The 27,589-nt window shown below is 34.7% G+C and overlaps 3 protein-coding genes and 1 pseudogene across 4 annotated transcripts; 2 read left to right on the forward strand and 2 right to left on the reverse strand.

Annotated features, from left to right (window-relative positions):
* Window positions 1–5,721: 5,721 nt before the first annotated feature.
* Window positions 5,722–6,348, reverse strand: LOC104748454 (Cyclophilin-like peptidyl-prolyl cis-trans isomerase family protein). Its single transcript, XM_010470093.2, has one exon. The coding sequence runs from the start codon at window positions 6,316–6,318 to the stop codon at window positions 5,722–5,724; it is 597 nt and encodes a 198-aa protein (XP_010468395.2). The 5' UTR covers window positions 6,319–6,348.
* A 4,937-nt stretch (window positions 6,349–11,285) lies between these two features.
* On the forward strand, window positions 11,286–17,351 carry LOC147926590 (uncharacterized; annotated as a pseudogene).
* A 1,279-nt stretch (window positions 17,352–18,630) lies between these two features.
* On the reverse strand, window positions 18,631–20,968 carry CML11 (calmodulin-like 11). Its single transcript, XM_010468285.3, has 3 exons — window positions 20,469–20,968; window positions 20,301–20,381; window positions 18,631–18,952 (listed from the first exon to the last, which is right to left on the reverse strand). Exons 1-3 carry the CDS (start codon window positions 20,727–20,729, stop codon window positions 18,815–18,817), a joined length of 480 nt encoding a protein of 159 aa, XP_010466587.1. The 5' UTR covers window positions 20,730–20,968; the 3' UTR covers window positions 18,631–18,814.
* A 4,434-nt stretch (window positions 20,969–25,402) lies between these two features.
* LOC104746765 (guanine nucleotide-binding protein subunit gamma 2) lies at window positions 25,403–27,589 on the forward strand. Of its 2 annotated transcripts, XM_019236574.2 has the most exons (5): window positions 25,480–25,993; window positions 26,736–26,925; window positions 27,052–27,104; window positions 27,185–27,229; window positions 27,322–27,589. In XM_019236574.2, the coding sequence occupies exons 2-5, from the start codon at window positions 26,851–26,853 to the stop codon at window positions 27,404–27,406; spliced, it is 258 nt and encodes an 85-aa protein (XP_019092119.1). In that variant the 5' UTR covers window positions 25,480–25,993; window positions 26,736–26,850; the 3' UTR covers window positions 27,407–27,589. The 2 variants fall into 2 exon arrangements, with proteins under 2 accessions (XP_010466588.1, XP_019092119.1); XM_010468286.2 differs by lacking the exon at window positions 26,736–26,925 and having other exon boundaries at window positions 25,403–25,993.

Consider the following 27,589-nt stretch of genomic DNA (forward strand, 5'->3'; position numbering starts at 1 on the left):
AATATATATAGCAATCTCTTAGGTTATATATATAGACGTCGGTCAGAGCTTATGATTGATATTAAATCTCGAATATTTTCCAAGGTTCTTAAAAAAAATTATTCATTCAATGCGTTTGAAAATCTAAATTTGATTATAATTACTGGTTTCGTTTAGTGCAGGTTATATTATGGTCATGTATTCTCTGACTGATCGTGTTTCACGTTTGAATCCTTCAAAATACGAATGGAAAAATCTTATTGTGATGATTACTTGGTCGGTAAGTTACCTTTGCTCCATAATTTAAAATCTCCCGTAATTAACTTCTAATGTACTATGTACTATTTTGATATGAGTTTACGTCTTAAATTTTAAGATGTCATTGGAAAAGTAACCAATGTTGGGTAATTCAATACTTGGGATCATATAAAAGACTCCATGGTTCCAAATAACAGAAATAATTATGAGCTTAGATCACAAACTGATCATATTCGTCAGTTGGTAAAGATGTGTACAAGGAATTTAAAGATGCCTGCTTTGCATTGGGATTATTGGATAACGACAAAGAATATATTTTAGCTATAAAAGAGGAAAGTACATGGTGTTTTGGGCCGTTTTTAAGGAAGTTGTTTGTCATACTATTGCTTTCGAAAGGTATTGCAGTGCCTCTCGATCTCTGGGTCGCTACAGAAGATATATTGTGCAAAGATATTTTGTATTTGCAAAAGAACCGTACGAACAACCAAATTACATTTATAGTTATTTTTTATAAATATATATAAGAAAATTTTAAGATATATTGGTGTACACAGACGTTTACGATTATTATTCTGATCATAAATATGTCAACTAAAATCAAAATACTCTATAATGCAGGTCTAATGTTAAGTCAGGATCAGATAACAAACCTATGTTTAGCTGAGATTGAAAAGATTATGCGGTCTAATAGAAGCTCTCTGTCAACTATTGTGAATTCTAAACCAGACCAATCTATGGTGGATAATAATGAGAATAGGCTTCTCATAGATGAGAGGAACTATAAACGTGCTGACCAAAGAGAGGATTACGACAGGTTGTTACGTATGTCAACCGATGAGCAAAAAAGTGTCTTCCTAGAAATTATTGATGATGTGAAGTATTCTTGGCGCTGATATACGATATAGGGATGATATTGTTCTTAATGTTGCATCAAGTGGTATACCTGCTTTACTTATGAAAGGTGGTAGGACAGCTCATTCTAGATTTGGTATACCCATCAATGTGGACGAATATACAACGTGTTCGATAGATGGTCAATCCTATATTGCCGAGTTGATTAGAGAAGCAAAGCTCATCATATGGGATGAGTCTCCAGTGATGAACATATTTTGTTTTGAAACGTTGGATAGGAGTTTGCGAGATATTATGAAGTGTGATCGAGTTTGCAAAGCTCATACAATTGTCATCAGATTTTCAGTTTTTTCCCCTTAATAATATTACCTTTTTCATATCAATATCTAAGTGTTAAGTTTTTAAAAATGAAAACGTGAAAACATCTTCAATATGTTAACATAAATTGTATTTTGTACATGCAAGTGTGACAAACCTTATATTAAAACTGTATTTATTTATATAATATTAGAATTTTTAATAATCAAACTAAAGGTGAGAAACTAAAAAGATTAAGACGCAACGTTTAGTCGTGACTCTTTGTATTCTTACAAATCAAAAATCCCCTTTTCGTTTTCTATATAAGAGAAGATTCAAGTAAAAACCTAATTTGAGAAAATCATGAGGTTCGATTATATTGCTGATCTGCTACCCGGAAGAACTAATTGGTGTATCAACGCCAAGGTCTTACATTCTTGGAGAGTCAGAGAGTTCTTTACCAAACGAGTTCTGCTTCTTGTGGATGTAAAGGTTAGGGTTGTTAGTTGAATGATTTTTACTTAAATTTCAAGATCTAACAGTTATTGTATATAAAACTTCTTACTTACACAATTGTTGCTAAACTGTGAAGGTGACACAATTGAAGCTCCTTATTTACCCGATACACTCGCTAAAGTCCCAAAATATATCGACAATGGCGAGTGGTACAGTATTAGAAATTTCAAAGTGATCAATCCAACCATGGAGGAGTGGAATACTCATCATCCTTATCAGATTAAATTTACGGAGGATACCAATATGACGCTGCTCGAGTCATTGAGTCCTAAGAATTACTTTCGATTCGAGGATTTGGATGACATATATCGTGGAAGAATAGATCATCCCATCTCTTTCGGTAAGTATTTCTTTAATTGATTTTATATTATTTTGGTACAATCCGTCAATATAGTTAATTGGTATCTTTGTATTTGAAAAACTAGATTCTTTTTAGGATTTATGAAACTTTGTGTATTGGTCCTTCTCATAGAAAAATACGACTTAAACTTTACCAAAAATAGATTAGCAACATTTTGGAAACCTAAATTCTGTCTTTTTCCCAAATTAGATGTTTGTGCATGTATAATGGATGTGGAAGATAGAAGAAAGCCTCCGAGTGTCATTGATATTAATAAAGTTGTTCTCATGTTGTTGAATGGCAAGTAAAAAGATATTTACTCTACCTTTAAGACAGTTTACGTTTTAGAGTTGTCTCTATTAAGATTTTTATTTATTTGATAAACATGTAGGTGTGAGACTGTGAAGTGTCGTCTCAAAGACAACTACGCTTCTCAATTCATGACCATATGGCAATCAAGCGGGTGCCATCTCATATACAAATCCGAACATGTGTTATGTGTAATGAGGTTTATGAGGGTGGGAGAATATGAAGGTATGTAACATAAATTAGTTCTGATATAATCATCATAAGGTAACCAATATATTCACTTAAAATTATAAATGTTTGTAGGTGCACCGTGTCTTGAAAACACCTTGGCCTCTTTGAAGATCTTCATAAAACCAGAGTTTGAAGGACTGGAGCATCACCAGGCTATGTAAGATGTAATTATGTATATTAAAACAAGTTTTGTATGATGTTAAAGTAAAATTTCTTAAAACACTTTATATATTTACATGTCTGAATTTGCTGGACGTTATTACATAAACCATGTGATGAAGCAACAAGGTGAAAGCTCAGACACTCAAATGTAAAGAATGGGGTGTTGGCCGTTTATTTTTTTCTCATTTTGAATGTCTATAAAAAGTTGTTCTCATGTTGTTGAATGGCAAGTAAAAAAATATTTACTCTACCTTTAAGACAATTACGTTTTAGCATTGTCTCTGTTAAGATTTTTATTTATTTGATAAACATGTAGGTGTGAGACTGTGAAGTGTCGTCTCAAAGACAACTACGCTTCTCAATTAATGACCATATGGCAATCAAGCGGGTGCCATCTCATATACAAATCCGAACATGTGTTATGTGTAATGAGGTTTATGAGGGTGGGAGAATATGAAGGTATGTAACATAAATTAGTTCTGATCTAATCATCATAAGGTAACCAATATATTCACTTAAAATTATAAATGTCTGTAGGTGCACCGTGTCTTGAAAACACCTTGGCCTCTTCGAAGTTCTTCATAAAACCAGAGTTTGAAGGACTGGAGCATCACCAGGCTATGTAAGATGTAATTATGTATATTAAAACAAGTTTTGTATGATGTTAAAGTAAAATTTCTTAAAACACTTTATATATTTACAGGTCTGAATTTGCTGGACGTTATTACATAAACCATGTGATGAAGCAACAAGGTGAAAGCTCAGACACTCAAATGTAAAGAATGGGGTGTTGGCCGTTTATTTTTTCTCATTTTGAATGTCTATAAAATTTAGTATGTTTGTATTAACCGCTACTTGAAATCCAACTTTGCATTACTCTCATCTTTATTTTGTAATTGAGATAATACATTATAATATTGAACTATTGGAAATTGCTTACGCTTTTATAAATTTTGAATTTACTTATTGAATTTCAATATCTGTTTATTACAGTTTAGTTGTTTATTTAAAAGACTCAATTAATATTTCACATTGAGAGTATTATTTATCTTTAGTAAGATAAACCTTTCTGTATATATGCAATCACAAAAAGTACTTAACAATCCAATAAAACATTTTAAACTTTTTCAAAAGATAAAATACTATGTTTAAATATGTCAATTATTACATGTTAAATCAGAAAAATAACATATCATAAAGTAACAAAACTGTCGTTGTTAAAATCTTATTACCGCGCTTTACCTCCCTAGTATTATTGTAGAGAAGTAGCGTACTACCGAAGAAAAACTGTATGAATTCGACAAAACGAAACTTAGAATAATAAAAAAATGAGAGAGAACAGATTGTATACAATTTCGCCTTAGACCATTACATTTGCTTAAGTGATAAGGTCCTTCTTCCAGGCTCATTAACCCTATACGAAGTTTTGAAGGTATTGTGCAAACCAAAGACACCCTTTCCCACAATCACTTGAACAAATTGTATATATACACAGTTTCGCCTAGACCATTACCATCAAGATTTGTAATATATGATATACGTACTTTCGTTAAGCTTATAAGCAGGAACTACATGATGATCAAAATTGAAGATACCACTAAGTTACTACTAAGTACTAACTCAACGGAATGCCAAATCCTACAAAATCAAACCAAGGCCGTTTTCTTTATCCAAAACAACAATTAATATATAATCTTTAAGAAAAAACAGATATGCTTAGGAAGGAACCTCTCCTAGCCTACCAAGCAAAGTTGCGGATTATGGTGAGACGAGAACACACAATTACTAGCTTAAAGCAACCCCGAAAGAACATGTTAAGCGAGAAACATATTTGATATATCAACTTTTCAACAAGAAAGAACGCCAAAACGAAAACTCTAAAAACACCACAAAAGCTACCATTGTTGTAGTTATAGTTCATTGTAGTCGAGGATTACCAGTTTACCACGGGAATGGCAGGAGCCTTCATGATTCCATCTCCAATGATCACCACCATTTTCTCAATTCTATACATGAAATAAAATCCTTCAACAACTTGGCCGACCACGACTTGAATACCGTCTAGATGTGGCGCGTCGGTCATGTGGATCTGGAACTGAGTTCTGTTGGTGTTTGGCCTACGGCTACGGTTACACATGGAGACATACCTGGATGAGTATGCTTCTTGATGAAGTTTTCGTCATCGAATGTGTCACCATAGATCGATTCGCCTCCATTTCCGTTACCGAGAGTGATATCTCCTCCACTCTCCAGCCCACATGGACTGACGGGTAACTACGAATCAAACCTAGGGTTTTATATATTAGTACCACTTCTCTGTTTCTCTATCGTTTTTGCGATCGATTCTTAATTAACCCAACTTATTTGTAATTTCAAATTCTCTTTTGACTTTAAAACACCATTAAGTTTGTTGTTTGTCTTATAAGCTTCAACCAAGTACAAATAAGAATGGCAATTTTCGACAAACTAACATCAAGCTAAGCTAACATTAGAAGGAGGCAGTTATAGAAGACGAGTACAATTTCTGAGGTTTATGAATTTGATATGTTTATGATTGTACCAACTAATAAGGGCTTTCTATTTACATCCAAGTGTCTTAACGCATAAGTTAAAGCTAAAATCATGAACAAGTAATAGCTGAAATAGGAGGTTACATTATGAAATACCAAACATATTTTCTGATTTGTTCTTTAGTTTGTAAGAGCATATAATAGCTAATTAAGATGTATGTTATCATTAGTCAATGGCTAGCCAGTTTAAACTCCAAAAATTAAAAACTAAACGAACAAATAACAAAAACACATCAAAACCATACAAGCTACAATTATATTTATAAAACAGATCATTATTTCAGAACTAGAATCTGAAAGCTCGCCGCAGTCTGCGATCACCACGGGCTTGGAAGGCTTCCTTGTTTCAGTTACGACATCCTCCTCAATGCTCCTCATAAGTTCCAGTCCTTCAACAACTCTACCGAACACAACGTGATCATCATCCAGCTCCAAGCCCTCCTTCATGAGGATCTGGAAGTAAGATCCGTCGGGGCGTGGCATGGAGATTATACCTGGACCGTCGAGGTTCAAGATGAAGTACTCTGATGACTCTTTGTCATCGTTTAATTCTTCGGCGTAGAACGATTCTTCTCTGATGATGATATTTCCACCGCACCACATGTAATCGGGAACGATACGGTCGAAGGTTGATCCCTTGTAGTGGAGTGGGTTACCAAAATTTCCCACGCCTTTCTCGCCGGTACATAGGGTTCTGAAGTTCTCCGCAGTTCGCGGTGTCAAGTCGGCGAAGAGCTCTATCACGATCCGACCAGAAGGTTTGCCGTCAACGGTCAAGTCAAAGAAGACTTTAGGATTAGCCATTGTCGGAGATGAATAGTCTTTAGGGTTTTGCACAATCTATACGTTAATTAAGATATATCATAAAGGAGCAAAATAGTTCTCTAAGCCCAAACAAAGAAGAAATACATCTTTAGGCAATGTTACGAATTGAATAACTTGCTAGTCAATTAATAACAAATTAATGAATAAAAATATTTCCATATTGTATATATAAAGCCCAAGTATTTTGTGAATCAGAAAGGGAAGTGACGAAAACAAATTGTCACAAACTTTATCCAACTAAATTGGTCCAAATCAAATCTCTAGTTCTTATATATTATTTTAGGATGGTTGAACTTAAATCATATGATAGATTATATTTAAAACATATAAATAAATCTAAGAGTAATAGTGTAGAAAGAATTAGTAAGTATTGTTATTAAAAAAAAAAAAATTTAACATTGTAACTGAAATTGCATAATGCTTAACTATGACTATTTGGTTTTTGAGAGCAACACTTTATTTTGCTATTTTAAAGAACATAACGTTCTAAGTTTTACTTACTAAAGTAGTGATTGAAAACAAAAAAAAGTGGTTTTCAATTTCTTTTGATGAAAATTGTGACATCCTGGTTTCAGAGACATACGGACAGGTTTAAAAGAATTGATTTGACCACCTATGTCACAAAAGTCATTTATCTTTTCAGTCAAGGATCCTGACGGTAAATCCAGCGAGAGTTGCTGAACACATTTCTCACACAAAAAATAATAATAATAAATGAAATAAGTAAGAGAGAGAATATAGGAGTGTTTTTAAAATGCTTATTTAAGAAACTATTCTTTAACTGTTTATACATGAACTTTTTTATTCTTTAACAGTATGTCCATGTACATTTTTATTAGTGGTCTAATTTTAATAAAAGCTTTAAAATATTGTTGTATGATTAAAATATATATAAATTTTAATAGTTTTTTGTTTCTGGAACTTAAAAAAATTTTGGAAAAACAAAAATTATATTAATTATTATATCCGAGAGAAATGTAATAATGAAAAAAACAACTATATTTCTCTCTAATACACTATTCTCTCTCTTACACTATTTTTTCTCTCTTATTTCTCTTTTCCACTATTATTTCTATTTCACATCCTCACTATTGCACCAAAAGTTAAACCACATAGTTTTCAAATTTCAAACAATAAATGTAATACAATTCATATTAAAATTTCAAAATGTACTAAACTGCAAAGTCGCTCTACCCTTAACCAAAACTCACTATTATAAAATAAGAAACCCAAATTTCAGTCAAAAATCACATATATCAAACAGAATTTCACAAGCTTAACAAGTCTTATCTAGCAGTTAAAAACTTAAAACACAAAAGAAGATTCAAAAGTATCTAAAAACATTAAAAAAAAAAAAAAATAATAATAAATCAAAAAATCAAAAAACCAAAAATCACGTTTATGAAAAAATACAGAACACTCAATTGATGATTCATAAGAATAAGAAAAACAATTAGCAAGTATCAAATATTAAAAAGTGTGGTAAGCCACTCCACTATAAGTATATAATTTTTGGTCAAAGTTGAAAAAAAATATTTGGACAAACTTAACATCAAACTCACAATATTTGTGAACTCATCTATCTTATAATACATTCAAAACAAAAGTGATGAAAACAAAATGTTACAAACTTTGTCTAACTATACTCATAAAAACCATATATTATTTTAGGATGGTTGAAATTAATCATATGATAGTAAATACTTTCTTATAGAAATTTTTTGAAAAACATCATTTTAAATGTATTCCTTTTCAAAAATGTTCATTTCATCTTTCTATTTTTGAAATACCCATTATTTAATTTAAAAATTTATAAAATTATATGACATATATAAGGTACTTCTCGATAGTAACTACTTTCTAGAGACTCGATCCAAATTTTTAAGGTTTGGTAAAGTTTTAAAAGATTTTAAAAATTTTTTAAAAGTTTTAAAAGGTATTTCTATGATATTTATAAGGTATATATAAACTTTTACACACATATTAAAGTAGTATGTATATGTACATATTTTATAAGCTTATACACATATTTAGATAAAGAGTTTGTTAAAACAAAATATAATGAACAAAACTTTTTTCTTTTTCTAGGAATGCCACATTGTTCGTTTTTCCGCTTGTCACAATATCTACATAAAATGACAAAAATAGTATTTCTCTATGGCACAGCATTTGGAAAGTTATCCAAAGACAACATTAATTTTTTAGTAGACAACAATTTCATGGTTTTTTTTCTATTTATTTATGCATCCTTCATTTATTACGAACATTTATGAATAACTTTCACTTTTAGTGTATAACATTTTTATGGTTGTGTTTTGTAAGATACAAATTTTTAGCCAGCTATTTCATCGACTGAAACTTTAAAGACCCATTTAGTTTATGTAGCAACAACTTTCATTGTTTATTTCTAATTTTCTTTTTCATGTACAACTGAAACTTCATTTTTGTAAATAATTTTGAATTCATGTGGATAACTTTCTCAAATTCTAAAATTTTCGTTTATCAATAAATTTGTTCACATGCAAAACATTGAAGTTATGTAGACAAATTTACTCTTTATTTATCTAATTAATTTTTATGAACAATTTAATTAATTTAATTCTCATGGACAAATTATCAAAGTCATATTCATGGACAAATCCATGACATCTTCAAACAGATCTCATCCATGACTTCAACTGTTACATCACTTGTCAATCTCTTTTCCGCAAGATTATTTTTGTTTTTAGTTCACATGTCAATAGTATAAATATGAATTTTTTTTTAAAAAGATGTGAGAATATGGTATTGGAGATTTTATTTTTAACGTGACATTATTGGTAAAAATCTATTATATATCGTATGTGTAGTTCTTAAAATTATTTTAAAAATTACTGTTGAAGAGTGTATTTGTTTTTTTTTTCTTTGTTGTCTTGTTGTTCTGGAAATATGACAATGAAAATTATTAATGTGTCAATTATAAATGGACTCTACCGTTTAAAAAACTTAGATAAAAGAAAATTATATTTTTTTCAGTTTGGATTATTCTGATATAAATTAAAACAACAAAAAGTTATTATTTCTCCAATTTACCTTTAAAAGTTAATGTAAGTTTTGAATGTTTTGGTTCGTAATTTAAAGTGGATCAAAACAAAGCCAATTGCTTCTACAATAAATGACATATTCCATTCACAAATTTCAGGAAAGCCTAGATAGCTAAAACGTACTTTGATGGATATGTCGACAGGTGGTATAGCAGGTGCTAATATCACGCATGACAACATCACCTCTTGATGTTATCAAAATCAGTTTCAAGTAATATTTTTTGTTTAGCTGGTTGTGAGTCTGGATTAGGCATATTAGCCTTTTTATATTGAAAAATTTCCTCAAAATTAAAATTTCTTCCATTTTTTTTAATATTACAATTTGCTTAACATCAATGCTAACTGAGCTTTATTAAATTTAATTATATATGTTTATTTTTTGTCAAAACATATGTAAAATATAAGTAAAGCACAAGTAAAACAAAAGTAAAACAGAAGTAAAATATTTTACATATGCATTTTTATAACAAATAAAATAGACTATATATAGTCAACTATATATACATATATAAATTATAATTGATACTAAATATGTAAATTATAATTGATAATAACAATATATATTCAACTATATATATATATATATATAACATGGAATTTGTTATCATCATTCATTCTTTTGGAAAAAAAATTGTTTCTCATAACAAGTTGAACAAGATTTTATTGTGAATAACACCTATATATATTCAACATTTTGAAGAACAAAAAAAATTGACTCTAAGAACAAAGAGATTGAATATATTTAAAACAATCTCCATGAGTTTCTATTTACTTAATGTTGACAAATTTAAAACTATATATAATATTAATGTTCTGGCTATAACATAATGAGAGAACATAGGTAAAATATAATTTATAAATATATAATTTATAATTAATAAATGTAAAATTTAATGCCAATGACATTCCTTGTAAATAAGTACTAACTTTAGAATTTATTTGCTAAATGTCTTTAAAAATGTATATATAGATTAGAGTTGGGAGATATTAAATGCACTACTACTACATATTTATTCGTAGTAAACGTAATAAATAATTTTTTTTATAAATTTGGAAAGATAAAAATAATATGCTATCTGTTTTCTTTCTAAATTATGTACTATATATGGTTTTCTTAGAAATTGTTAACGTAATAGAAAGGAGAAATAATTAAGAAAAACTTGGGAGAAAGAGAGAGAAGGTGAAGTGAACGTAGCTAGGTGGAAGAAAAGTAAGACAAAATTTAAAAATAAAACCTAAACACTAAATAATAAAATCACGTATTGGTAAACATGGGTAAAAGATTTTAACATTTCCTGTTGATTTTCCGGTATGTTTTTTTTTTCTTTTCTCTTAGGCTGCTGAATATCTTGACTTCCCTAAGCTTCTTGACCTCACCTTAAACACGGTGGCTGCGATGATGGAAAAGAAAGACACATAAGATCCTCGCAAACTCTTTAACATCACAAGTGATTATACAGCTGAGGAAGAAGCCAAGTTTTGCCAGGAGAATCAGTGGGCGTTTGAGTGATTGGTGTTGGAAACAAGAATGATCACCTTCCGTTTTAACCCCTATTTATAGTAACTATCACATATATTATATGTGCCAAGAGATATCTATAGGTATCTAGATGATCCTACTTCTGATCAGTGTTCTTCTTAATTAAATCTCTCTTGTTATTTCGGTATTATAATTAAATAATCGTTATAAAGAAAATGTGGTATTTTCTCATTCTTCCTGATACTAAAATTAACAAGCATATATAATTGATAAGATCTTTAATTTGTTGCGAAGGAAATAAATTAGATCTATAGATTCATCAATTTCATCTTAGTTCTTCGATCAAATGTTCAAATTTTAGTTGTTAAAGTTCAGATCTTGCGATGGTTTCTGTTTAAAAATTGCAGCGTCGTGCAAGAAGATCGAGCAACGTTTCAGCTGAGAAAACTCCAGATCGAGCTAGAGTTGCATCGGTTTTACCAGATTTGGTAGCTTCTTCACCGATTCAAGCAAATTTCACATCGCAACTTCGATTCATCCATTACTGCAATTCGATTTCTCAGATGCTATGTATTCACCTTATGCACTGAAACAACCCGACCCTTTTTTTTTCTTTTTATTAATTAAATACAATATATAATTAAGTATCCCATACCACTTAATTAAACAAACCAACCCACACACAGTAACCAACCATTAATAAACCAACATCCAATTACATGCACAGCGGGAATATATCAATAATACAAAACCAATACAATAACATTTCTATCCATTCTATCCAGCAACCTAACATATCTCTATCCAAGGTTCCATCCTAAACAATATAACAAAGACCAACAACACACAAACGAGATCCTAGTTCATCCTCCTCCTCATCGCCATGATTCCACGTCACATACCTGCACACCACAAACAACAATTGAGATGCGTAGGTATATCATAAATACTTAGTGAGGCCGTCCTCCCATCTACTGGGTTATACACACAAGCATATGAGACCTTCAAGTTTAAGCAAAACAAACAACACACAACAATACATCAAACCAGGAAAACAAGTCTCGACTGAGACCAGTGTCGACCGATGCCTCACGGTGTCGATCGATGCTACAAACAATGGTGTCGACCGATGCTGAACAGTGTCGACCGATGCCACTCCAAATGGTGTCGACCGATGCTTCCTAGTGTCGATCGATGCCTTCTCTGCAGACACGATCTGCGCGAAACCAAACATCGAAATCTCCTTCCCAATCATCTCGAATCCGTCTCAAACTCACCCAATTACCTCAGAAATCACTGGGAATCACAAAAGCAACGAACCCAAGCAACAAAACAACACAAACAGCAAAGAAAACACACAAACAAGAGAGAGATCTCATGCTTAGATCAACCATGGTCAAGCACTCACCTCAAGAACAGGAAGATTGGATTGAGAAACGTGGAAAACAACACCTCCAGAAGCTCCCCCTTCGATTCCAGCAACAGCTAACCCTCCTACAGCCTCAGATCTCTCCAAAAACTCCAAGAACAAACCCAGAAAGTCACAGAAACGTTTTCTCTCTTTTCTCTCTTTCTTTTTCTCTCAAAAGCGGCGACTACAGACAAATAACACGACCTAGGGTCGTTTTCCCCCTTTTACACACGATTTAGGGATTTCCTTGAACCAAACCGAACCAATCAGCAATTAAATCAAACCCGACCAAACCGGAAAAACATGGTGTCGATCGATGCCACCAAGGGTGTCGATCGACACCCACACCAAAATTACAAAAATTGGTTCGCGGATGTTACAATTCTCCCCCACCAATATGGATTCGTCCTCGAATCCCGCAAAACCGTCCAACTATCAAGGACCTCCGTGCCACCGTCAACACGGCCCGCACGTCCCCGACCGGACTAAATAACGTCAGCCAAGGTTTCCCGTGCACTGTCGCAACAGCCCGCACACCTCCGACTGAACCACGAGGTCTCCCTCTAGTCAACATACTCACATAAAAGACACTATTTGCTCACAACTTAGTGCTTCCCCTGTCCGTGGTCGCAACCAACGAATCATGCCGGCTCGCTATTAGGCCAACCGCCTTAAGCTACGGCATCCAGGAAGTCACTCACACACACACTCCCCCCGCTCTCAGGTTGCAACCTTCGAGTCATACCGGCTCACTGCCAGGCCACAGCCTACAGCTACGGTATCCAGGGAGTCTCACACGCCCACTCCCCCCGCTCTCGGGTCGCAACCCTCGAGACATACCGGCTCACTGCCGAGCCACGGCTCACAGCTACGGTATCCAGGGAGTCTCACACGCCCACTCCCCCCGCTCTCGGGTCGCAGCCCTCGAGACATACCGGCTCACTGCCAGGCCACAGCCTACAGCTACGGTATCCAGGGAGTCTCACACGCCCACTCCCCCCGCTCTCGGGTCGCAACCCTTGAGACATACCGGCTCACTGCCGAGCCACGGCTCACAGCTACGGTATCCAGGGAGTCTCACACGCCCACTCCCCCCGCTCTCGGGTCGCAACCCTCGAGACATACCGGCTCACTGCCGAGCCACAGCTCACAGCTACGGTATCCAGGGAGTCTCACACGCCCACTCCCCCCGCTCTCGGGTCGCAACCCTCGAGACATACCGGCTCACTGCCAAGCCACGGCTCACAGCTACGGTATCCAGGGAGCCTCACATATCCCGCTCTTGGGTCGTCACCCTCAAGCGCGCTCTCGGATCGTCATCCGAAGCAACATACCACTCCCACTCTCTGGCCACAAAGTCCATCGAGCTATCGGTATCACGTGAGTTGGGCTCACACTATCCTGAGCAAATAAGTCCGATGTCAACGAGTATCTCCCGACTAGATCTACCTCAACACTTTCCATTTCTGGAAACTTCTATTTTTAGAAACTTTCCATTTATAGACTCCCGTGCTATTTCCTTTCCAGTGATTTTTCACAAATCCCAAAACCAAAGAACTCCAACTTTTATTAGAACCTCAAATGCAATAATCGTTTACAACTCCAAATGAAAATACATAATGAAAGAAAGAATACATAAGCTAAAACTAAGCGCCGGAATGGACACCCGGTCCTCCCTTCGGCTGCGCCGCAACCTCCATCATCTGCCTCCTCTTAGGACAGAAAGGCCTGATATGCCCTTCCTCCCCGCAATGATAACACACTCGACGGTACTCCTGCAAATCACCTCCCCTGGCCCCGCTTGCCGACACGTGATCCATGCTCCCGCTCCCATAACCTCTCTGGCCACCTTGGTTCGCCACTGTCGTCTCTTCCCGCTTCCTTTTACGCCTTTGCTCCAACTGCCTATCCTTGTTTGGAATGCTCTGCTCCAATGTCTCCTCTGAACGAACCGCTGGACTGACCACCACTAACTGTGACCTCAAGTCATCCTCTATCCCAGCTGCAACCTCAACCAGCTCCGCCCTCGTGGCATAGCTCCTCACTCTGCACCGAGTCCTCAGATCATCTCGCAAAGCCAGCAAGAACCTCCGCACCTGAGCCGACTCTGGCTCCCAAGCCCGGGCTGCATACCCCACAAGCCGACTGAACTCTGCATCCAGTTCTCGCACTGTACGGTCCCCCTGAGTCAAACCCAAGAACCGTGCCTCCATACGATCAAGAGCCTCCTGAGGAAAATACTTGGAGTTAAACTCCCCACAAAATCTCCCCAAGACATACCCCTCTGCACCCTCCGTGCTGACACCGACCTCCACCACACACGAGCATCTCCTAACAAGTAGAACACTGCCAGATCCACCCTGTACCGGTCGGGACACCTAAGCGAAAGGAAAATATCCTCCATCCGCTCTCTCCACTCATCCGCTACACTCGGATCAGTACTTCCTGAGAAATACCTGGCTCCCACATGCCGCAGCTGCTCCATCATCCGCACATACTGTGCATCCACTACCTCGGCCCCCGGCTGCACACCTGCCTGCAAACCCGCCACAGGCTGCACCGCTGGACCCTGCCCACCACCCACTGGCGGCACTACTGGACCCTGCCCACCAACCACTAGCGGCACTACTGGATCCTGCCCACCAACCACTGGCGGCACCACTGGATCCTGCCCACCAACCACTGGCGGCACAACTGGATCCTGCCCACCAACCACTGGCGGCACAACTGCTGGAAGTCGCTGCAAAACCTGAGCTAGCAAGTCCATCAAGACATCCTCCCTGCCTGGAGCACCTCCCGTTGCAACCCCCACACCCGGGGCAACACCGTGACCGACACCGGGCCCATCCGCCCTGCCGTCAACCAAACCAGCCTGGTCTCCAGACACACTAGGATGAACCTGTGACTCCGCCACCTCCTCACTGGCCATGCTCTGGGCTACACTCACACTGGCCTCAGGAACCTGACCTCGTCCCCGACCACGACCACGACCACGCCCACGACCACGACCGCGACCAACAGCACCCTCTCTAGCCATCTGTACTACCCAGAACAGAAGGCTAAGCACACAATTCAAAAACCGCACATAGAGTACACATCTTACCGTGGAATCTCATTGAAGGCTCGAAGAGGATGATACTAGGACTCCATACCGCAAACAAATTGACTAACTACTCATAATCAATTCCATCACACAACATCATGCATCAAGCAAAAAGGAAAATAATTCACCCAATTAAATTCCTAACCGCTCTAACCATCCATTTAACCATCCTAGAACCGTAAAGGCTCTGATACCAAAATGAAACAACCCGACCCTTTTTTTTTTCTTTTTATTAATTAAATACAATATATAATTAAGTATCCCATACCACTTAATTAAACAAACCAACCCACACACAGTAACCAACCATTAATAAACCAACATCCAATTACATGCACAGCGGGAACATATCAATAATACAAAACCAATACAATAACATTTCTATCCATTCTATCCAGCAACCTAACATATCTCTATCCAAGGTTCCATCCTAAACAATATAACAAAGACCAACAACACACAAACGAGACCCTAGTTCATCCTCCTCCTCATCGCCATGATTCCACGTCACATACCTGCACACCACAAACAACAATTGAGATGCGTAGGTATTATCATAAATACTTAGTGAGGCCGTCCTCCCATCTACTGGGTTATACACACAAGCATATGAGACCTTCAAGTTTAAGCAAAACAAACAACACACAACAATACATCAAACCAGGAAAACAAGTCTCGACTGAGACCAGTGTCGACCGATGCCTCACGGTGTCGATCGATGCTACAAACAATGGTGTCGACCGATGCTGAACAGTGTCGACCGATGCCACTCCAAATGGTGTCGACCGATGCTTCCTAGTGTCGATCGATGCCTCCTCTGCAGACACGATCTGCGCGAAACCGAACATCGAACTCTCCTTCCCAATCATCTCGAATCCGTCTCAAACTCACCCAATTACCTCAGAAATCACTGGGAATCACAAAAGCAACGAACCCAAGCAACAAAACAACACAAACAGCAAAGAAAACACACAAACAAGAGAGAGATCTCATGCTTAGATCAACCATGGTCAAGCACTCACCTCAAGAACAGGAAGATTGGATTGAGAAACGTGGAAAACAACACCTCCAGAAGCTCCCCCTTCGATTCCAGCAACAGCTAACCCTCCTACAGCCTCAGATCTCTCCAAAAACTCCAAGAACAAACCCAGAAAGTCACAGAAACGTTTTCTCTCTTTTCTCTCTTTCTTTTTCTCTCAAAAGCGGCGACTACAGACAAATAACACGACCTAGGGTCGTTTTCCCCCTTTTACACACGATTTAGGGATTTTCTTGAACCAAACCGAACCAATCAGCAATTAAATCAAACCCGACCAAACCGGAAAAACATGGTGTCGATCGATGCCACCAAGGGTGTCGATCGACACCCACACCAAAATTACAAAAATTGGTTCGCGGATGTTACATGCACTCTCTAATGGTGATAGTCCAGGCAACACAATCATATCTGAGGTACTAGATGAATCTAACTACTCTTCTTGGAAGATTGCGATGTTCGTTGCCTTAGATGCTAAAAACAAAATCGCTTTTGTTGACGGATCTTTACCAAGACCTCCTAAGTTTGATCATAGCTTCAGAGTTTGGTCACATTGTAACAGTATAGTGAAATCTTGGATATTGAGATCTGTTACGAAGTAGTTCTACAAAAGTCTCCTTCGATTCAATGATGCAGAAATTTGGAAGGACTTGATGACTCGTTTTCACATTACCAATCTTCCACGCTCTTATCACTTAACACAATAGATTTGGGCTGTGCAACAAGGATTGATGAGTTTATCTCAGTATTACACTACTTTGAAAACGCTATGGGATGATTTGGATGGAGCAGATTGTACAAACACTTGTCAGAATTGCAGATGTTGTAAAGCTAATAGTAGCAAATGGCAGATGTGTGACTCTGGAGTGAGTTTGGTGTGTTTAGGGAAGGAGATCTGACTTGGAGTTTCGAGGAAAACGATGCTCAGCAGTTGCGTCGAGCGACGCAAGGAGTGTGTCGGTCGATGCAAATGCGAGGACGGCGCGAGAAACCTAATGAGCATCAATCGACGCATGTGGAGGTGTCGCTCGATGCGAATTAGGTTTTTTCGGGAATTGTCGAGCAGACGTTGATCGACACAAGGAGTGTGTCGGTCAATGCAACCTTCGCCATGTGTTAGTGTCGATCGACACCAGGAGATTCTCAATTGGTTGTGTGTATAGCCCAGTAGATGGGAGGATTGTCTCTTTGTATGTTTATGACAATACTCATGCATCTCAATTGTTGTTTGTGGTGTAGGTAAAGACAAAGTATGATCGTGGAATTAAGGCAATGAAGAGGAAGATGTTCTAGTGGCTCATTGATGTATTGTTTGGTTTCTGTTAGGTTGCTAGAGATAAGTCATTAGAGTGTTGCCTAGGTTGCTGGTTATTTGATTCATGATATTTGCTTCTAGATTGTTGGTTTAAGATTTGTAGACATCTTTGATATTGATTATTTAATCTACTAAAATGTTTGTTAGATAATTGTTGGTTTAATATTTGGTATTTTCGGCTGTTTGATTTAAATGATGTTAGGATTAATAGTTAGTACGAGATCAGTAGTTTAATAAAGTATATAAAAAATGGGTCACGTATGTTTCAATAGTCCACTGCGTAACTAAGTCCACAACTATAATGGTTGGTTGCATTTTGTCTATAACCTTATGAAAATTTAAGAAAAACAGCCTCTAATATTTTTTACATAGACTTGAAATAACAATTGTCAATACCTTGAAGAGGATAGAATAAAACTGAAAACTGTAAATAATGTTAAAAAAGCAAAAGAAAAGAAAAGAAGAGTATAAATATAAAATTTCTTCGTCAAAGTTGCATAAATTTTTTTAGACAAAACTTAACATCAACCTAATATTACAAGAATGAAAATATAAAAGACTCCAATTTCTGAGGTTTATGAATTTAGTATGATGATGATTGTACCAACCACCAAGTAAGGGTTTTATATTTTCTCTCAAGTGTCTTAATACTTTGATTAAAACTAAAATCTCGAACGAAAAAATATGATTAGCGTCATACACTTTTTATAGGAAAATTTACATAATATTATGCACTATGTAATAAAAACAATCTTGATTTTTGTTCTATTTACCATACATAAAATAGCCAAAGAACATATAAGTACCCAATCTGATTAACCTTTTCAATACACTGCTAAAAAACAATTAAAAGAAATACACTATACACATAAAATACTTATATATTAAGAATCAGTGAATCACATTGATCCCAAAATAATATATTTGTGTCATTGAATATGAAAGCTAGCTTAAAATTACTTTAATGGAAAGGTGAAATACGATAATCTGACAAGGATTAATTTTTTTATAAAAGATAATACAATGTAAAACTGATTTGATTAGGTTTTAGCCATTGGTCATCATCATCCTGACAAATTCATCATAATTGACTTGGCCATCACCGTCCAAATCTGCCTCTTTTATCATTTGATCAACCTCTTCATCAGTTAGCTTCTCCCCAAGATTGATCATCACATGCCTCAGCTGTAATCATATACCAAAATTACAGAGATTATACTCCCTCTCTCCCATAAAGATTGATGTTTTAGGATATTTTTTTGTCCCACAAAGATTGATGTTTTGTACACTTCAAGAAGTAATCATTGAAAATATTTAAAATCTTGAATTGTTATTGGTTTAAAATTAAATAATATTTTTTTAATCAAAGAAAAAAATATATTTAAACTTACTAATCATTGTTTTCTTAAAATGTGTAATCTCCCAAAACATCAATCTTGGTGGGACAGAGGGAGTATATTATAAGTACTATTTAGTACTATTATTAACTAATGATGTTTGTATTTACACATAGATCATGGCTAATGCACAAGAAAATTTTTTGTGTTTATAAAAGTTAAACCATACATACATATATAAATGAATGTGAAAAGAATATATAAACATACTGTATTATTTACACTAGGTGAGACATGTGCTCTGCCCAATAAACCAATAGAATCATAAACACAGTTTACTACGATGTTATTCACTATTTTAAAATATTTCTTTTAACCTCGTTATCTCCAAAAAGTCATATTGCCAGCTAGCTCGAAGCCTCAAATAATTTAGCTTTCTACGACGCAAGGCAGACACTTTTTAATTAATTAACATGCTTAATTAAGTATGAATAAAACACCTAAGGATCTCTTGTAAAACTCAAAGCATCGTCTAGACTTGTGATCTGATATATTTTCATTGATACAAAAGATTCCAACCTTGATTTAGTTATCTATTCTTTTCCTCCTTTATCTAATCAAATGAACTCATTGCTAATAAAGAATTATTATACGAATATAGAGAATATAAATTTCGAGTGAGTGTATACCACTCAAGTAGAGCATAACAAATCTATATTTTTCTTAAGAAAATTGGTTAATATAACAAAACTAGACAAAATATATAACCCACTATTTATACTAAATTAGTATACAATCAGTCATAACTCATAACTCATATTGTTAGATACAATACAATACAATCAGTCATAACTCATAACTCATAAGTAAATACATATTTTATGCTTCCAATCATTAAATTTAAAACATAGTTAGACCGCACGTACGATAATTGGAGTGTTATATATAACGCATCTAATTGATTTTGTTCCATTATAGTACTCAATTGAAGCATATCTAATGTTATAGAGATACATAGCTAGTAATTGCAACAAAAAAAAACATAAATATGCTTTAAATTTTTGTGTATAACTAAAGAAATTAAAAGATTTGTCCAAAAAATAAAAATAAATAAAGAAACTAAAAGATTTGCAAAAAGTAAAGGAAAAAGGAGTATATAGTTATAATCAAGAGAAGAAAGGGTAATAGTTATATACCTCACTGGCAGAGATGTAACCATTTTGGTCTTTGTCAAACACTTTGAATGCTTCTTTGAGCTCTTCGTCTACATCAGTTTCCTATAACGAAAAAAAAAAAAAACTCAGTGAAGAACAAAAAACCAGTATAATTAATTGATGTAATCTCCTATAAAGTTATAATTAAACCTGGATTTGGTTGGCCATGAGGTTGAGAAACTCAGAGAATTCGATGGTGCCGTTGCCATCCGAGTCGATCTCAGTGATCATATCTTGAAGCTCTTGTTCGGTAGGGTTCTGATCCAACGAGCGGATGACAGTGGCAAGTTCATCAGCAGTGATGCAACCATCACCATCTTTGTCGAAGAGACAAAAGGCCTCTTTAAACTCCGTTATCTGTTCTTGCGTCAGTTCTTGTTGTTTTTGTTGTTGTTGTTGTGTTTCTTCCATCCAACTAATTCAGAGAGAGAGAACAAAAAGAAGAGAGTAGAGAGAAGAGCAAAGAGAGAAGAGAGAAGAGCGAAGAGAGCTTTGAAGGTCTTTCAACTCTCATTCTATTTTCCTTATTTGTAGAAGTCTTTGCTTTAGACTTTCTTGCTTTGGACTCATTCACTTTGTTTTACTTCTTTTCATTAAATTTATTTGGAATTTTTATTCTAGTCACATTACTTTAAATGTTAATTTCCTTCAAAAGAGTTTTATACATGATTTTTCATTTATATGAAAAAAATATCTTAAATGATAGCTTATGCGAAACGAAGAAAGTAGTATGCATATGGTTGTGACTTGTGACTTGTGAATGATGTAATTTGTAACAATAATTAGCAATTGCATACAATGAAGTACTGTGTGTAATTTGTAAAATATAAATGGGTGTGGGTTTCGACAGCTGTAAGAGTAGATGACGAGGAGACAAAGAGCATTGAAATTGGTAGACCAAAGCAACTGAGTTACGGGAAAACGTGTCGATCTCTTTTTTCTTTCTTTCACTATTTTAGGCTTTTAGCACATTATTCATTTACATAAATATTCCTTAATTTTCTTCAGCCAAAACAGATCATTGCCGACTCGTTTCACGCCGTAGATGCCACTGTGGTACGACTATGCGTATATAACATAATTGACCGAATTTATTATGATGCGTTATGACTTTATTATAATGTGTAATTTGATCAAATCATTGCCGACTCGTTTCACGCCGTGGTACGACTATGTGTGTATAACATGCAAATATAATAAATGTGTAATTTGATCCAACATCATTTATTTAGAAGCAAAATACTGTAGTACGTTTTGGACTCTATTAGACATATATGTTGCCAACAAAAAAAATACCTCGGTCAATCACTTTCTTGTGAATTTATCTTCATTAGTTGCATTATAAATAGTTCAACAGAAAAAAAAAATCCCAGTTTCACAATAATCTTGTAAAATCATTTGAGATAAATTATATTTGCATGATGTATTTTATTTATGTTATATGTGTAATGGTTTGAAGGTGTAGATACTAGATAACGACTAATTTCTAATTAATTTTAAAAGCTGACTCAGCTGCGACCAATCAAACACATTTTTGTATAGACTTTGCATAATGACACCGACCGCTTAGTACGTGCTTAAACTTGTTGACTAAGCTGAACTGTGTGACCTTGTCCAAAATCATCCTAAGTTCTTTTTTATTAATGAACCATTATGCAAAAAAGAAAGAAAGACAAAATCTAATACGTAAGAGTGATTAAAAAAATTACAACCTATTACCTATTTCGACCAAAATCAAACACAAAAAAAAAAGTTACTAGACAATTATAGATGTTAATATTTCTACATATGAAATAAGCAAAAGTGAAAACTTTCTTTAACCCCATACAAAAGAGGAAAATAAATACTATTATTTACTCTCGATAGGGATTTGTAAGTTTTACACGTAATCAGACTGAATCCAAAATTAAATATGAGAATTTGATTTCTATTCAAAATATATGACTAAAATTCCAACTATATAGGGATGGTTGATTCCCAAGACCTAAATTTCAACATCATCGAACTTCTACTTCATTGCAACATGTTGACTTGACTTGAATGTTGATATTTGAAAATATTAAATGGACGAAATGATGCATTTGTTACAAATATACAAATCCTTTATATGAGCAAGTTCTAGTCTTGTGTTGATATGGTCTTGATATAAGTTAGTAATTTACTACTAATTTATATACACAATAGTTTAAGCAATCAATCGTAGTCGTATTTACATGGTCTTGAATGGGATTTAGTAATGCTAACTTGTATAGAGTGCCTGCGGTACCATTAGGCAATAAATCTCACAAGCTTACGTACGTATAGTGTTTGGATGCGTTTTGATTTCGTAAAGTCAGTACTACTAAATGCTAAACTATTTAAAAGTTGCGGTGACCCACTTAATGTTTTGTGCTTTTAGGTTTGTTTTGTCTTTTATATTTGACCTTTTTGTTTTCTGATAAAGTTATATATTTGACGTTTTTGTCCAGCAAAAGATATATACGTCGTTGTTGAATTGGCGTCGTCTTAAACGGGGTTGAAAAACAAATTAAAGCCGTAAATATGAAACGTACAATATAGGATTTATACTAGCTAGTGTGTTTTTGACTGCACAATTACAAGATGTGATGCGAAATGATAGTTAGATTTTAGAGTAGTTGTGATCTGAATTAGGATTGAAATTTTAGGTCCACCTTACGTACTCTCTATATATCTAACCAAAGAGACTGAAAAATGGGCGAAATTTTGCAATATTTAGACCGAGTCCGATCATATATATACTTATATAGAGTTGATAAGGTCTTCTTTCGTAGTTCCCTTTTTTGCACTAGTATTCGGAGAAGTATAGACATTTTTTTGTTTTGAGATTTTGAAAGCTGGTCTTGGATAGCGTTTAACGATGAAGGCTCCAGTTTCTTTAATTTAAAGCTAAGGCAACCGCGCAACTGTTTGAATTTTGCGATTTAAAATTGGTGTTTCCTCTTTGGACATATGTTGGCCTGTGTTAATCGTTTTGGCTTTTCTTTTATCGTATTTTTGGGATTTTTAGTTATAATTTTCAAAATTTATGTCTCTTTTTTCTTACTATGTAATTGCTGTCACAATTCAAAAATTGTATAAATCTTAAATTTATTACCAAATATATAAAAAGAGCAACATATTATATATATATAGTTTATGTTATACTGATTAGTTATTAATTTTATAATATTATTAATAGTATATTAGTATAAGAAAATCTTAATTTACATAAATCGAAATGGAAAATAAGAAAAATTGTGATCGATAAAACTCTTTATAACAAAAAAAAAAAAGAAATAGTCGCCGAATACTGTATTACAATTCGTGGTCCTTGTACATTTTACATATTATGTTGACGTCCGCACATTAACCTTTTAATGTATATTTTTTTTTGGTAGGCACCTTTTAATGTATATTTTGTCCATCTCTTTCAGTGACTGAAATAAGATAATTTGTTATTTAGATAAAAAAAAAAAAAGGGGGAGATATTAAGAAAACAGCTCACACAGCTTGGTACGCGGTTTCAGTCCTTTCTCAACCGTCCAAGATCTCAATAAGTGGTCGAGACTCAGAGATGACACTACAGATTCAAATCTAATACGTACGGACATTATTGCTTTTAAATTGAAATAAGAAACTAACAATATAGATAAATCTACGTAGTTTAATCTTTCTTAAAAAAAGTTATTACAGAAACTGACATTGTCAGTACGTAGAACTCTAGCTGACACACCAAGTACGTTTTCACTTCATCAATCCACACGTACTTGCAAACAACAAAGAGATGAGAGCAAGTTGTTCATGCTCAAACCGAAAGATTTACCATATCTACCATTTTGGGATTTTCAACTTCTTACTCTTTGACATCTTGGAAGTTTTCCACCACGTCCTCTTCTTCTTTGGCCATGATCTTCCTAGTTACTACATCAACATTGATAAAAAGTTAACTGGATTATGGAAAAAAAAAAAAAAGTTAACTGAATTTAAATAACAAAATTAACGTGATGTATCTTACAATTTATGCATGGCGTGAAGCTTATCTTGATTAGATGACTTAAGCGATTCCTTTTGTTGTCAACGATTTACGAAGTTTTTGGGGAAAAAAAAAAACTAATCTCACAATTTCTCACCATTTACTTGTCAATATGCTGCAGCAATCTAGTCTTCAGCTTATGAGTAGGTAGGTTGCTTGGAAATGATTTCACACTCGACTGGAATCATCTGCGATTACTCTTATGATGAAGGGTTAACTGGTTTGCCACTTGAGCACCTTAATTAACTCTCCTACGGACAATACTCTACTTCTATTTCTGTTTTTTTTTTCTCTGCAATTAATGGCTTATTTCTCAGTCCAATCTCTAAATTAATTTTAACTAAGCGTCACATTCATTGTAAAACAGTTAATTTTTTGTTTGAACAGATTTTACTTTCGATTCAAAGAAAAAAAGTGAAGCGTAAAACTAGAGGATAATTTGAGGGAAAATGACCATTTCCTACCTGCATAATTTCAAAAGTACCAATTTTTATTTACTTATACAAATTTTTGGAGCCAATTTTTACATATATTCAAATAAAATTCAAAATCATATCCAATCAAAAAAACAGTGCATGTTTGATGAAGTGGTATCGTAAATACTGTAATTTCGTTTTTTAAAGAAAAAGGTAAGACCTTAGACTCAAACCCTGGTCCATCAAGGCGTTTGAACAAAGTTTTTACCATTTGATCCCACAACCTTACTCATAATATTAGGGAATTTCTACCATCTTTGCATCATTGATGGCTGCTCTGGGTCATGCTTTGTCGTGGTTCCTCTCCATCCAAATAGATCAGCTTCCATTGAATGCTTTTTCTATAATTGGAAATTTTAAATTTTATTTGAGTATAGGTAAAAATTAACATTTTCAAATTATTCAGATAGAAGATTTTTTTTTTTTTAACAAAAAAAAATACAGATAGAAGATAAGATACCATTTTGTCGATAATTTGATGATGATATCATCATCATAAAAAATGATAAATTACACTTAATTGGGCCACTAAAAGGCCCATTCTTAAAACATCGAATCGGCGCGTGCAGTTAACCGAAATCAAACTTTTAGGAAGAGACAAAAAAAAATTAAACAAATTTTTCTTCTTTTCTTCTTTTTCAAAAATCGCAACTTTTTATTTCTTTTTCGACCCTTTCGATCATCGGAAAAGCTCTTTTTTTTTTTCTCAAGTCTTCCCCAACTCATAACTTGAATTTTCTATATTCTCTTTCTCAGAAAATTACAACAGTTCTCTCTTTTTTTTTTTTTCTTCTTTTTGTTGAATTATCGAGATCTGTTTGATTCTGAGTCTCCCTAGTAATCTGTGTCCAACCAGTTTTTTTATAAAAATGAGGTTTTGTGAAGGTTTATTATGAGTTTCCCATATCTTAATGGCGGCGGTCTTTGGGTCTCGACTCTTGAGTAAAATTGGTGTTTCTTCTCTGTTGTTCTTAAAGTTTTGATCTTTTTTATTTTTTTTTATTTTTTTATTTTGGGGGTTTTGAAAATCGAGAGATATTTTGATGGAAGTGGGTAGCTCCAATTCATCGGGTCAGCAGCTTTCAGGGCGGGTCGTTGATACAAGAGGCAAACACAGGATTCAAGCTGAACTCAAAAGGCTTGAACAAGAATCTAGATTCTTAGAGGTATATAATTTCTTTACTCTCCTCTTATTAAACCCTTTTTGTTTGTTTCGACTGGCTTGGCTTGTGCCTTTTTTGGCTGATTATTATCATAATGGATCAATCCTTTGTTTTTGTTTGTGCTTGGCTCTTTTTTGGAGGGAATTGTATAAATCTTAGTGGAGTACGGTGAAGAATTTGGAAGTTTGAAATTTTTTTAAGTTTTGGGAATTGGGGAGCTGTTAATGGAATCAATCTGGTTTAGGGGTTTTTGTTCTTGTTTTTGGGATTCAATGAGTGAATAAAGAAAAAGAGGTTTGTTATTTTTGATTTTGTAACAGTTGGTATTGTGGGGTTGCGTTTTAGTAAGTTAGTTGTACTTGTGTCTTGATGTAGTTCAGTTTTATATATGCTTAACAATATTGGATCTCAGATTAAGGGAACTGATCTGATTTAGGTCGTTGTGATTAAATGAGTGGGTAAAGAAAACAACTTTTGGTTAGTTTGATTTTGTAGAAGTTGGTAGTGTCAACGATGTTGTATAGCACTTTTCAGGTTTGTTGCTTTCCCTGAGTTAGTTAGTTAGTAGTGGATCTTTGATTTAGTTACTTTTGTAGAAGACTTCAGAAGTACTTTACAAAATTGGATCTCAGATTACAAAGGCTTTGATTGTTATTTACGGGGTTAAGCAAAATTGTATGCTATTTTGTTCATGTGTTGTGGTGAAAAGTGACTTTGTTTTGTACAATACCTTTAAATCTTATAGGGTTTATGATAGAGCTCAGCCACAGTGTCATATGCAGTTCAAAAGATAGCGGAAGAAGGACCTTTAGAATTGAGATATGTTGTGTAGAACTGTCTCCTTTTAAAGAGTTTTTGTGATGCTAAATGTTATTCAAATGAGAGAGTATATCAACATGCTTTTGTTGATAGAGCAAAACAACAGGTTCAATCAGGTTATGTAATATCTTGAGCCCTGAGGGTTTAATCTCTTGTCCACGTAGCTGTTAAGACATTTGAAATGAAATACTTGTTTTAAAAAGTTACAAGGTATAACTTTCTTCGTTCAATTATATATTCAGGAAGAGCTGGAGCTGCTTGAGAGGATGGACAATGCATCAGCGTCCTGCAAAGAGTAAGAACTTGTTGCATAACTTATATCCGGTTCACGGATAATCATTCCACAATCTTGACTCGTTTCTCGAATGTATGTAGGTTCTTAGACAGTGTTGACAGCAAACCTGATCCTCTTCTTCCTGAGTAATTCTACTTCTGTTTTCTGAGAGTTAACATGCCAATAACTGTGAGATGATTTGGTTCTTATATATCTTTGCTTTTGTGACTACTTGCAGAACAACAGGTCCGGTGAATGAGACATGGGATCAATGGTTCGAAGGCCCTAAAGAAACAAAACGATGTGGCTGCTCCATTCTTTGATCTTCCTTTTCCTCTCTTAATTTTTTTTTATCTCTACTTCTTCTAGAAGAGTGAGTTTGTGTTTTTACATTCCGCGGCAGTGAAATTGATGTAATTGGCAAAAAAAAATATGATTCATTTGTGCAGATAAAAATCTATTGATATTGACGTCTCTTAATTTAAAGAAAAAACATCTGGGACACA

Source organism: Camelina sativa, chromosome 15 (genome assembly GCF_030686135.1).
Source record: "Camelina sativa cultivar CO46 ecotype springtype chromosome 15, ASM3068613v1".
NCBI lineage: Eukaryota > Viridiplantae > Streptophyta > Magnoliopsida > Brassicales > Brassicaceae > Camelina > Camelina sativa.